This window comes from Marmota marmota, unplaced genomic scaffold (genome assembly GCF_001458135.2).
Source record: "Marmota marmota marmota unplaced genomic scaffold, marMar, whole genome shotgun sequence".
NCBI classification, from domain to species: domain Eukaryota; kingdom Metazoa; phylum Chordata; class Mammalia; order Rodentia; family Sciuridae; genus Marmota; species Marmota marmota.
The window spans coordinates 15,012,097-15,024,212 of record NW_025999960.1 but is presented as its reverse complement, the minus strand read 5'-3'; the positions used below and the strand labels follow the sequence as shown (position 1 = coordinate 15,024,212).

At 45.2% G+C, this 12,116-nt stretch overlaps 2 protein-coding genes across 15 annotated transcripts in view; both read left to right on the top strand.

Annotated features, from left to right (window-relative positions):
• The window catches only part of Kmt2d (lysine methyltransferase 2D), a 39,319-nt gene extending 33,548 nt beyond the window's left edge, over positions 1-5,771 (top strand). For 11 of the 12 annotated variants that reach the window (XM_048802639.1, XM_048802641.1, XM_048802644.1 and 8 more), the window contains 6 exons: positions 395-531; positions 630-760; positions 2,452-2,737; positions 2,961-3,034; positions 3,156-3,264; positions 3,433-5,771. In XM_048802639.1, coding sequence (XP_048658596.1) covers positions 395-531; positions 630-760; positions 2,452-2,737; positions 2,961-3,034; positions 3,156-3,264; positions 3,433-3,525 — 830 coding nt within the window. In that variant the 3' untranslated portion in view covers positions 3,526-5,771. The other variant, XM_048802648.1, reaches the window with a different exon arrangement.
• A 365-nt stretch (positions 5,772-6,136) lies between these two features.
• Positions 6,137-12,116, top strand: part of Prkag1 (protein kinase AMP-activated non-catalytic subunit gamma 1) — a 14,894-nt gene continuing 8,914 nt past the window's right edge. Inside the window, exons 1-2 of one of the 3 annotated variants that reach the window (XM_015493301.2) lie at positions 6,137-6,274; positions 10,772-10,817. In XM_015493301.2, the coding sequence (XP_015348787.1) occupies positions 6,266-6,274; positions 10,772-10,817 (55 nt within the window). In that variant the 5' untranslated portion in view covers positions 6,137-6,265. Of the gene's footprint in view, positions 6,275-7,182; positions 7,226-10,771; positions 10,818-12,116 lie in introns of those variants that run through there. The other 2 variants (XM_048802650.1, XM_015493302.2) reach the window with 2 other exon arrangements.

Sequence of the window (12,116 nt, the reverse complement as noted above, 5' to 3'; positions counted from 1 at the left end):
TTTTTTTTTTTTTTTTTTTTTTTTTTTTTTTTTTTTTTTTTTAAAGATAGAGTGAGAGAGGGAGGGAGAGAGAGAGAATTTTTTTAATATTTATTTTTTAGTTCTCGGCGGACACAACATCTTTGTTTGTATGTGGTGCTGAGGATCGAACCCAGGCCGCACGCATACCAGGCGAGCGCGCTACCGCTTGAGCCACATCCCCAGCCCCCTGTTGGTTTCTTAAGAGAAAGTGTTACTAGGAAGCCAGGAGAGGATCCTAAAGATTCACACACTTTCATAACAGGAAGGTGTGAAGGCCACAGAAAATATCTGAGGCTCAGGAGTGGGGTTAAGGACTGAAGGTCAGTCAGCAGAGCTTTCCTCTGAGGGCTGCTCTTCTTTCTCTACCTTCTAGCTGTGTGGAATCGCATCATCGAGCCAGTGGCTGCCATGAGAAAAGAAGCTGACATGCTGCGACTCTTCCCTGAGTACCTAAAAGGCGAGGAGCTCTTTGGGCTGACGGTGCATGCCGTGCTTCGCATAGCTGAATCAGTAAGCAAGGGGCTGGGAGCTGGGGGACTGTGGCACTGAGAACATTGACCCTGCTGCAAAGGATCTCAGGTTAAGGCAAAGACTACCTATGCCCACAGCTGCCTGGGGTGGAGAGCTGTCAAAACTATTTATTCCGCTATGGGCGCCACCCCCTGATGGAGCTGCCACTCATGATCAACCCCACTGGCTGTGCCCGATCGGAGCCTAAAATCCTCACACACTACAAACGGTGAGCTTGTGGGGCTGGGGCCATGGGCCATGGGCTATGGGTGTGGGTGTTGGTAGAGAGTCTCTGGCCACATTATGAGAGTTTGGGATGAAGATCAGGGTTCCCTTGGAGAAACTGGGATTCACTCTTAGACATCCTGATTAAAGGATGCATAGCTATTACTAGGGTATCCCTTTCCTCCCCACCAATCTGTTCAGATATTCTTGGTTGAATTGTCATCTTGGGTACCCTGGGAATGGCTGCTGGGGAGGTTCTGGGTAGATAGTGGTGAAATATTATGAAATATATAAGGGACTTTGTCACTTCTTCCTTTTCCTCTTTTGCATCCAGGGGGGCCTGTGATTCTCCAAAATCTCAGGCACCCCATGAATGCTAGGGTCACCTTCCCTTCCCAAGGTTGAGTTGGTGTCAAAAATAATTAGAAATATAATAGAAAAATAATAAAACCTTACATTTGTATAGCACTTTATACTTTTTTTTTCAAAGCGTTTTCACATCCATTATCTCATTTGATCCTCACAACAACCTTATGAGGTAGGTAGGGCAGGTGGTATGACCCCCATTTTACAGCTGAGAAAACTGAGGCCCAGAAAGACTACATGACTGGATAAAGGTCATACAAGTGGGACCAGACCCTTACGTCTTGACTTGTGTCACTATTCTTTCTGTGTATCACAGTAGCCTGACCTTGGTCCCTGGGTAGAGGGAGGCAGAATCCATGATAGCAGGGATTTCTTAAAAGCCTTTGGTGACTCCTAGGCTGTCATAGAGCGTCAGAGTCTACCCCTAGTCAGCCCTGGTCCTTGATGCTCTACAACAGTGGTTTTCAAACTATGAGTGTATATGTTGCCGAATGCTATGGAACACATAATCTGATGGGCAGAAGAACTTGGCACTTGCTGTGCATAATTTCACCTTCCCCAAATTGCATTCAACCAGAAGAGTTACATCCTCACCAACTTTTTAAATTGGAGTTAGTCAACATTTTGTTAAAGAAAAAATTCTGCCAATGAAACAAAAACCAAAAACAACCCAAATGTTTGAAAACCACTGCTCTGGGATGGGCAAGAATTTGGCTGGTGTCCTAGGGTGGTGAAAAGGCATCCTGCCAGGTAGCAGTCATTCCCCTGCACTGAGCCATCTGTACAGAGCCAAATGCTATGTCAGAGAATGGGACAGTCTGAAGAAAAGCAAGGATATCACCTTTAGGCTGCAAATTTACAGCCAATTTTAATTAAAATCCCACCCACATCCACCCCATGTGGTAGACATGGCTCCAGCATGTGCAGGAGGTAGAACTCAAGAATCTGAGCAAACTATTAGTTTACATTCTAGGCCTGGACTGCTTGGGGACTCCTAGAGGAGCCTGGCCTTTGCATGTGGTTTAGCAAGAGGGTGGTAGCAAGAGAAGAGATGGGAGAGCAGGCTCAGTGTAGGGGAATTGGTGCCCCTCTCCTTCCATCCCCATCCCTTGTCTTGGGCGGTTTGTGCCATCTAGGGTGTCAGAAGGGTCCTCTTAGCTAGTTGTTGCCTCTCTATAATTGAGATCCAGGTGCCTCCACCCCACTCCCAGGCAGCACTTGCCAGCACCACACATCCTAACAGTGTGTTGCACATCCCAGGGAGGAGGTGGGTGGTGTGTACTTGGTCTGTAGGAGAGCTGTCTTGTCATGGACTATATCACCTCCCAGGCCCCATACCCTGAACAGCACCAGCATGTCTAAGGCATATCAGAGCACCTTCACAGGCGAAACCAACACACCATACAGCAAGCAGTTTGTGCACTCGAAGTCATCTCAGTACCGGCGCCTGCGCACCGAGTGGAAGAACAATGTGTATCTGGCTCGCTCCCGTATCCAGGGCCTGGGGCTCTATGCAGCCAAGGATCTAGAAAAGCACACTATGGTCATCGAGTACATTGGCACCATCATTCGCAATGAGGTGGCCAACCGGCGGGAGAAAATATATGAAGAGCAGGTATGGGCTGAGTTGAGGGGACTTTATGGTAGACAGTCCACACTCAGTCAAGGAACAGGGGGCAGGTTTAGGTATGAGAGGTTTAGGTATAGGAGGGGAGGTAGAAAGTTTATGGGGGAAAGGAGAAAGGCAGGAGAAATGAAGAGGAACATGGTAGATAAACCCACAGCCTGAGTCTACTATATGATAATCTTGTCCCTTCTGCAACCTTTGTCTTTCTTAGAATCGAGGCATCTACATGTTCCGAATAAACAATGAACATGTCATTGATGCTACGTTGACTGGAGGCCCTGCCAGGTGAGAGATGAAGGAGGGATTTAGGGGTCTTTGGAGGTGACCCTCTGAGCATAGGTCAACAATGAACCAAAATTATCTCTACTCAGTTGCCTGGCATCACTGACTCTGTCCCACTGCCCAGGTACATTAACCATTCCTGTGCCCCTAACTGTGTGGCAGAAGTCGTGACATTTGACAAGGAGGACAAAATCATTATCATCTCTAGCCGGCGAATCCCCAAAGGAGAGGAGGTGAGAGGAAGCATCCTAAGTGAGTGATAAAGCAGCTCCTCCCTCTCTTCCCCTTCTCTGCTATTCCTTAGGAGCTGGGTTTCAAGGCCGTGACCCACAGATCAGATCTCAGCCAGCATCCCCTTCCTCTGGGGAGTAAATTTTGATTTTGCCTTTTTCTCTTTCCAGCTAACCTATGACTATCAGTTTGATTTTGAGGATGATCAGCACAAGATCCCCTGTCACTGTGGAGCCTGGAATTGTCGAAAATGGATGAACTAAGAAGCTTTGAGGCTACCAGGCAGGGGAGTCTCCCCACCCCCAACCTCTTCCCTGAAAGGGATGAGGGGGAAGAGAGGTAGCAGCCAGAGCCAGGACCCAGGGCAGGGGCTGCCGACTGACCGGAGCCCCTGGAGCAAGAGGCTGGGGCAGAGGGCCCCTTAGGCCACGCCCACCCTGGGCACCAGGGACAACCCTCTTCCCCGCCACTGACCCTCAGGCTGGCATCTCTGCCCCCAGCTCCAGGAGGGGCCAGACAGAAGCAGCCATTGGGCATCTCAGGTTTGAGGGGGATATGGGCCGGGAACTACCCAGAAGCATCTGGGAGGCAGCAGGGAGCGGGGAGGAGGATGTGTGGCCGGGCCTCACAGCCCTGCTGCTCCCACTGACCTCTCCGGCCCAACTCAAGGCTGCAAAGAGACTTGACTAAGCTTGACAATCCCAAAGGCCGGGTCCCACACCTGGCCCTGCCTGCCGGGTCCTGCCCCCACCCTCACCCCCAACTCCTTCCCTCTCTTATCTGTCTCTGTCTCCCTCTTTCCTCTGTGTTTCTGTCTCTCTATGGGTTGTGTTTCCTTGTTTTCCACTCTGACAAATGCAACATGAACGGGAAAGAGGCGCCCAGCTTCCCAGGAGGGCAAGCTGGGCAAGCCGGGCAAGGAGACCCCGCACCCACACCTACCTCATTTAAGTGTTGGATTTTTTGCTGTTTTGAAATGTGAGACCCTCTCCAAGCCCCTACTGCCCCAACCCTCTCCCCCACCTCACTGCCCTCTTCTGAGTGGGTGGAAAGGGGGTAGGAGGAGGAAGAAAAACAACAACAAAAAATCCATCTTTGTTTTTAATTATGGGCATGGGATGGTGGTTGAGGCAAATGGTGATGAAGATTGGGGATGACTGGCCCCTAGTTGCTCTAGGACTTCCTTCTCCATCTGGACATGGGGCAGGAGGGGTGTGCTAAACCTAGGACCAGGATATCTCCCTCCTGTTTTCCTAACCTCATCATGAGCCCATTTGCCCTCCAGCCCCTGGATGGGTGGGTGGGGGGCAGGGTGAGGGCTATCCCTGAGTGGCATGCCCATACCCAGTGAGGCAGGGTGTGGCCCGGAGCTCCCACTTTCCCTCAGTCACCAAACTGCTGCTGGTCTGGTGGGAAGGGGTGGTGATGTGGGGGTGGGGAGCTTAGTGTCAGCGCGGGAGGGTGGGGGGTATTTATCTATTTATACATGGGATTGTACATAGTCTTGTGGGGCATGGGGGAGCCGGCTGGAGGTGAGAACCCTCCCCTCTCCCCCCACCCCCGGGGAGAGCAAATGTAAAACTACTAATTTTTGTGCTTTATATATTCTATATAAATATATCTATTTTCTTTTTACAAAACCAGTTTATAAATGGTAGGGGGGTGTGGGGCGGACACATGGAGCTCCCCTTGTGGGGGGGCCCACTCCATTACCCAACCTACCGCCCTTTTCCTCACCCCCCCTTCCCACCCCCTGGCTGTGACTGCTGTAAGGTGAGGGTATAGAGAGAGGCTGGGCCGCCTCCCTCTCCGTTGTATAGTTGGACTATTATAACGCACAAAAGTGAGCTGGCCCCAGGGGGAGCCAGAGGGTGATGGGTTCCCTGCCCCCTTTCCTTCCCCTTTCTGCCCAAGCTTGTGCTGCAGTTGAACCTCTTCCTGGGGGTAGGGGTAGGTAGGGGGTAGGTGAAGCCCCAGACCCCTCTCTGGTAGGGAGCCTTGGAATGAAGATGAAACTTATATGCAGTTCTCTCCTAGGGGCTGTGGGCAAAGGGCATTTTGTAATTAATATTTTCAAGAATCAGATGTCTGGAGTGTAGGGGTGGGCTTGGTGGTGGCAGATGGGCAGGCCTGCGGGAGGGGGAGCATGGTCGCTGTTGTGATTTTAGGTTTGTTTTTGTTTTGTTTTGAATTTGGGGGGTTGTGGATTGATGGGGGTAGGGAGATTTCTTTCTTTTCTTTTTTTCTTTTCTTTTTTTTTTTTTTTTTNATAAACTATAACTCAGACCCAAGCTGCAAGGTTGGAATTTTGGTTGTTGGTTTTTTTAAGTACCCTGCCTGTATAATTGCATCAAAATTCCCTCCCCACCCCACTCCCCCCGTTTGTATTTTGGGTTGGTTTACACTTGCACATACTCAATTTTCAGTTTTTCCCCTGTACCGCCTTCTACCCTCACCTCCAGGACCCTCCCCCTTTTTAAAAAAAAAATAAATCGCTGACAAGTGTGAATCCCGTGAAGACTTTATTTTGTGTTGTGTGTATCCTGTACAGCAAGGTTGGTCCTTCGTAACAACGGATGAAATGGTTCCCTTTTTTTTAAAGCGCCCTCTCTCCCTCCACCCCCAGCGCCCCTGTCCTTGGCATGTTTTGTATCAGCGATCATTCTGAACTGTACATAATTTATGTTGCGAGAGGCAAAGGGCAAGTTTTGGATTTTGCTTCTTCCAAGTTTGTTTTTAAACGACAAATAAAAAAAAGAACATTTTAAATATAAGCGGCTCCGTTCCGTGACCCTCGCCGTCAACCGGATACGTGAGGTCCGCGAGGACCCGGGGGAGGGCGGTTTTCCAGGCAAGGCCACCCCCGGAAGGGTGGACTCCTCCCGTCTGTGCTTACGTTCTGCCGTGACGTAGGCGGAAGTGGCGTCGCAGCACCGGACATGGGGCGGGGCGTGCCCTGAGCGAGCTTCCTAAAGTGAAAGGATAAGGCCGGTGCCCCTTGCGATGGAGACGGTGAGGAGCGCAGGAGGGCGGCCGGGGGGCGCTATGGAGCCTGAGACCCCCTAGTTTAGGAGACGGGCAGGGCCTGGCGCTGGTGTCTGGCAAACAAGAAGTAGCCGGTGGCTGTCCTGTTGCGTGACCCTGCCCCTCTGCTCCTTCGCTGGGCGTATTTCCTAAGACGGGGCCCCGCCCTTGCCTGCCTTCCGTCAGTCCGCGGTACCCTTGGCCGGAGCGGGCGGGAACTTTCCTGGCTTCCTTCCTTGGAGCCCACGTACCCTATGGCTCTCAGGCCTCTTTCCTCATAGCAACTCAAGCCCTTTCAGAAGTGTACATGAGAGAGCAGGGTTATGATCTGGCTTTACTGATGGGTGACCCGTGCTTGCAGATAGTTCTTGGAACCCGATTGACTGATTCCTACAATCTCTAGCAGGAGGGAGATCTGAAAGACTTTTGTACTGCATCCAGCGAGGTTCCATTCCCTTATTGACTGAGAATTGAGGTTTTCTTGAAGGAAGAAATCTTTCAGTGTTATAGGCGGTCTTGTCCCTTGGACAAGCTTAGGTCATTGACGTCCTGCTTTGCGACTCAAGCAGGAGTGTTGACATAGTTCATTCTTGATGAGCAGGCGAAAGACCAATTGTGACAGGTCCCTATCCCTGTCCCACGGATGTTGCAGGTTACCTGCTCCATGTTTGGACCCACCTCACTCTGGGGATTCTTTCTCCAGGACTCTAGGAACCCCCCCCCCCATTTACTTCCTGCTCCCCAGTTACTCTGTCAGAGTAATTCTTCTCAGCTTGGTTTTTAATCATCCGCTACTGTTGTGGAAGGATTGCAGGTTCACTTTTCTTTGGATCAGTTATTTGCCCTGAGTAATTCTTTGCCACACCGTTTCTCTGCTTGCAGAGAGGTGGTGTTCCTTAGATTCTAAAGAAGAAAACAAAGTGGTAAAGTGAAATGCAGGTAAGGGAGTCAGTTTCTAGAGTAAGAGAATTTTGAGCAACAGTAGTTTGATTCCACTTAATTCAAAATGATGTATCATTTTTAATTTACTGGTAATGTATTATGGTTTACAAAGCATTTTCTATATATTTTCTAATTTAGCCCTCATGTTTTATGTACCAGATTGGGTTCTAGGTGTAGAGATTGTTTTTAAAAAGAAGAAAAAGAAAATTCTTGCTTTGAAAGTCCTTGACCTAACTGAAGTGAGGGTGAGGGCAAACCTGAAACAGCTATTAAGGTAGATTGTTCCATCATCGAGACATAAACTAAGAACTAACTGTACAAGTGTAGAGGAGGAAGAAATTACACTGGACTTAGCAATGAGCATTAAAATTGAGCAAGGACATAAAAATTGGGTACACAAAGAATAAATAGGAGTGAGATAGTTGGTTTGATGTTGCTGGAGCTTTGAATTTTTTGACACAGTATGAGAAAAGACTAGAAGAGTAGGCTAAAATCAGGTTGAAGGTATTGCATATTGTTCTAGGTTTGAATTTTGCTTTATAATTAAGGGACCTGTGGAAGATGTCTGAACCAGGGATAAGTGTGCTTTGCAGGGAATGTTCTTAACAGCTTTCTGTCAATGGATGGACCCACTACAGAAAGTAATGAGTTTCTGATTTCTGGAGATGAAAATTCCTCTCAAACTAGAGATGCATTGGTGAGAGAACTTGGTGAAAGCATAGAAGGTGAATCAAAGAGGAGATAGATTGAGGGCAAGGAAACAAATTTAGAGACTGTTGCAGAAGGGAGAGGTAAAAGCTTAAGACTATAAAAGTGTAAGAGAGATGGATATAAGGCTTTTTTTTCCCCCCCCCACCAAGACAGTCTCACTAAATGCTGGGACTGGTCTTGAACTTGTGAACCTCCGGCCTCGGCCTCCTAAGTAGCTGGGATTACAAGCTTATGCCACTGCATCTGGCATGATATTAGGCATTTCTAACATAGTAGCTTAGCACCTTGAGTTCTGCATGTTACAGAAAGTAGGGAAATCAACTACAGTTCTAGGTACTTGGGAAGATAACCAATCCCAGTAAGACTTAAGAGGATTGAACAGATAAATATTCTGTTTTGTATTGAAGCATTTTTAGTAGTCTTTGTGACATGTGTTGTTGTCAAGTCAGTTGGAAATGTGGATAAGAAGTTTAAAGAATTTGTTGTCTGTGTGTCAGATCTAAACTGTGTCTGTAATATATTGTACTACTTGTGGAATACAGGGGTATCTTATCAGTTCCTCACATTATTAAAAATAGAAAGGAGTAAATTCCCCTCTTGTGTGGAGAAACAGGCAGAAAGATAAGGTCATATGTTCAATTGTCTTACTCTTTTATATTGTTATCTATATTTCAAATAAGATGTATGTCTCTTCTCTCTATATATAACTTAGTCTTAGGTCTAATTATTACTAGAGAATTTTAAAAAATTGTGAATGATATACAGTACACCATGTTAAGTGATGGGGGATACAAAGTATAAGCTAGTTGTAGGCTTCCAGGAATTTATAATCTGTTTAAATAGATAATGAAAAAAATAACTGTAACACAGTGCGGTGTGTAGGTATCATATGATGGGTGTGGTAATTTATATGAGTAGCTGTTTCTGTACCTTTGTATAGACCTTTGTGAGGCTGTGTATATGATGTATGTATCTTTGCTACAGAACAGCTCTCTCCACTTTTAAATGATGAGGCTGTTGTTCCGATAGCCCTGCCCAAAATGCCCAGACCAAGCCCAAAGAGAAGTGAGGGAGTTTATTCTCTCCCCTCCCCCAACCCTCAGCACATTTCAGGGGGGAAGTTAGGGTTGCTCTGCCAACTTGACCCTGTTTGCCAGCCAGCTTCCAAGGTTCAAGCCAAAGTCTTTAACTTCATGTTACTACAGAAATTATGGATGTAAAGTATGGCCTTAAGTTTGTTTGGGGATATTACCCAAAACAGGTGGATCCAAAATTATTGATGCCAGTTGATTTTCAGAATCCCTCCTGAGTTCCTACATAACAATGAAATTCCCAAACATCCCCACTTGGGGGAGCACAGAGATGGTTCTGAAGGTTTGTTTGTCTAATCTGAGACTGTCTTGGGAAATGAAACTTGGAAATCCAGCATCCCCTTTGACTCACAGGGTGCTGAGAGGACTCAAGTCTTCAGTTTTATACATTGATATTCCTCATCTACTTCTCAGTTATTCAGGCTTTGGCTGTCTTACTGACAACTATGAGGATCTCCCCAGACATGGCCCTCTGTCAGTGGTAAGGGGTATGTCTGTGATTCCAGTGCCCACAACTATGCTTAATATCATTATCTCTCTGGCATCCATGTTTTTGTTTTGTCTTTGTTTGTTTTTATTTGTTTGAGATACTAGGATTGAACCCAGGGCCTCCTACATGCTAGGCAAGCACTGTACCATTTAGCTGCACCCCCAGCCCTTTTTATTTTATCTTGAGACATAGTCTCACTAAGTTACCTAGTTTGGCCTCAAACCTGTGATCATCCTGACTCAGCCTCCTGAGTAGCTGGGATTCCAGGCATGCGTCATTGTGCCCAGCAGCATCTATTTTATTTTATATTTATTTATTTATTTAATATTTTTTTGTTGTTGTTGATGGACCTTTATTTTTATTTATTTGTATGTAGTGCTTGCTGAGAATCGAACCCAGTGCCTCATGCATGCTAGGCAAGCGCTCTACCACTGAGCCACAACCCCAGTCCCCAGCAGCATCTATTTTTTAAAATATTTTTTTTAGTTGTTGATGGACTTTTATTGTATTCATTTATTTACATGTGGTCTGAAAATCGAACTCAGTGCCTCCCGTATGCTAGATAGGTGCTCTACCACTGAGCCACAACCCCAGCCCAGCATCTATATTTTAATAAAGTCGATCTGTGAGAATCCTGTGAGGCCTGTCCTAAGTCCATATTTTTTAGTCTTAATTTTTTAAGACCTAGGGCTAGGGTTGTAGCTCAGTGGTAGAGTGCTCGCCTCACATGTGGGGGGCACTGGGTTTGATCCTCAGCACCATATAAAAATAAAATAAAGATGTTGTATCCACCAAAAACTAAAAAATAAATATTAAAAAAATTCTCTCTCTCTTTAAAAAAATTAAAAAATAAAATAAAACAAAGGTATTGTGTTCATCTACAACTAAGGAAATGTTTAAAAAAAAAAAAAAACTTTTAAGACCTAATGTCTCATAGGCAGGGTAGCAAATAAGAACATGAACTTTCAAACCAGACAGATGATTTGTTCAAGTCTCTACCCCTTACCAACCAGATGACCTTTGATGGGTTGATTAATGTCTCTTGACTCTCAGTTTCCTAATCTGTGAAAATAGGATAATAATAGTATTCACCTTAGGGTTGTTATGAAAATTAAGTAAAATAATATTTATGAAGGGTCTTAGAGTGTTTTAAAGGAAATCATTAGTTTACAAGCCTTTTTCCTAATGTTGCTAGGTTAAAATGGATGGAGCCTAGGTTAAGTTGCATCTGTGTTTCTCTTATCTTTCCAGGTTACTTCAGATAGCTCCCCTGCTCTGGAAAATGAGCATCCTCAAGGTAAGTATACTGTGCGATAAAGTGAACAGAGGAGACTGAACACAAAAACCATAGCTTGACCCTAACTTATCTTCACAATGGTTTTGCATCTTCTAGTGTTTCCCCTGGAAAAATCAAAACTGATCCAGATAATGTGCCAAGCCACTCAAATCAGGAATAGTCATTTGGCAGGATCACCCAGGAATAAATCTTGGATAGGGTGGAGAGGATTAATACCTTCAATTATTAAGCCACTTGGGAATAACTTCTGAGATAATTGAGCATTTTCACATAGTATCTGTCTGAGTACATTCTCTGTAGGCAACTCAGCTGGCTAGCCATGCTTTTGAAATCTCTGGTATTTTTTGAGTAGTCCAAAAACAGTGCCGTGAGGATTTTATCACCCAGCAAGTTCACAAAGCCTTTAAGTGTACAAAAGAAATTATGGAAAAACTTCAAAAGTCCTTAGAATTTATCTGGAAGTAGAAGTACTATGCCTTTAAAATCCAGAGTAAAGGAGAAGACAATTCCAGTGCATTTCCAAATACCTTTTTAAAATGGAATGTTCCAACTCTAGACCATCTAGAAAGAGGCACAATTGATAGACATCTCTAGTAAACGATTTTTCCCAGGAACATTCTTAGGTCTCCACAGGCTGTGTTTATGGCATTGGGGGTACACACTTTTCCAGAGGATTAAATAGGAGCTGAGTACAGATTCCAAGAGGCAATATAGTGTCATATTGTGATCCTAAGGGTCTTTGAATTCTTGACAAGAATTTAAAATTTTTTTAGGCTAGGGAAGTAGTTCAGTGGTAGAGTACTTACCTAGCATGTGCAAAGCCCTGGGTTTGATTCTCAGTACCACCACTAAAAAAAAAATTAAACATTTTTTGTTTTCATTTTATTTTTGGATTATCTGAATAACTCTTCATAATTGAGCATTTTCACATGGTATCTGTCTGAGTATATTCTCAGTAGCACCAAGGCAGGAGTTAGAAACTGGATTATCTACATGAACCTAGCAGTAAAACAGAAATATGACTGGAACAATCTATAAATCTTTTTTATTTTTAATTGATTTATTCTAATCTAATCTCATGTTTGAAAAACAATGGGTAGCTTCCAGTTAAATCTTATTTTATTTAAAGACATGGTCATGGTCTCACTGAGTTGCTTATTGCCTTGCTTTTGCTGAGGCTGGCTTTAAACTCAAGATCCTCCTGCCTTAGCCTCTCGAGCCACTGGAATTGCAGGTATGCGCCACTATGACTATCTACCTATTTTGGCCAGTTTTTTTTTTTTTTTTTTTTTTTTTTTT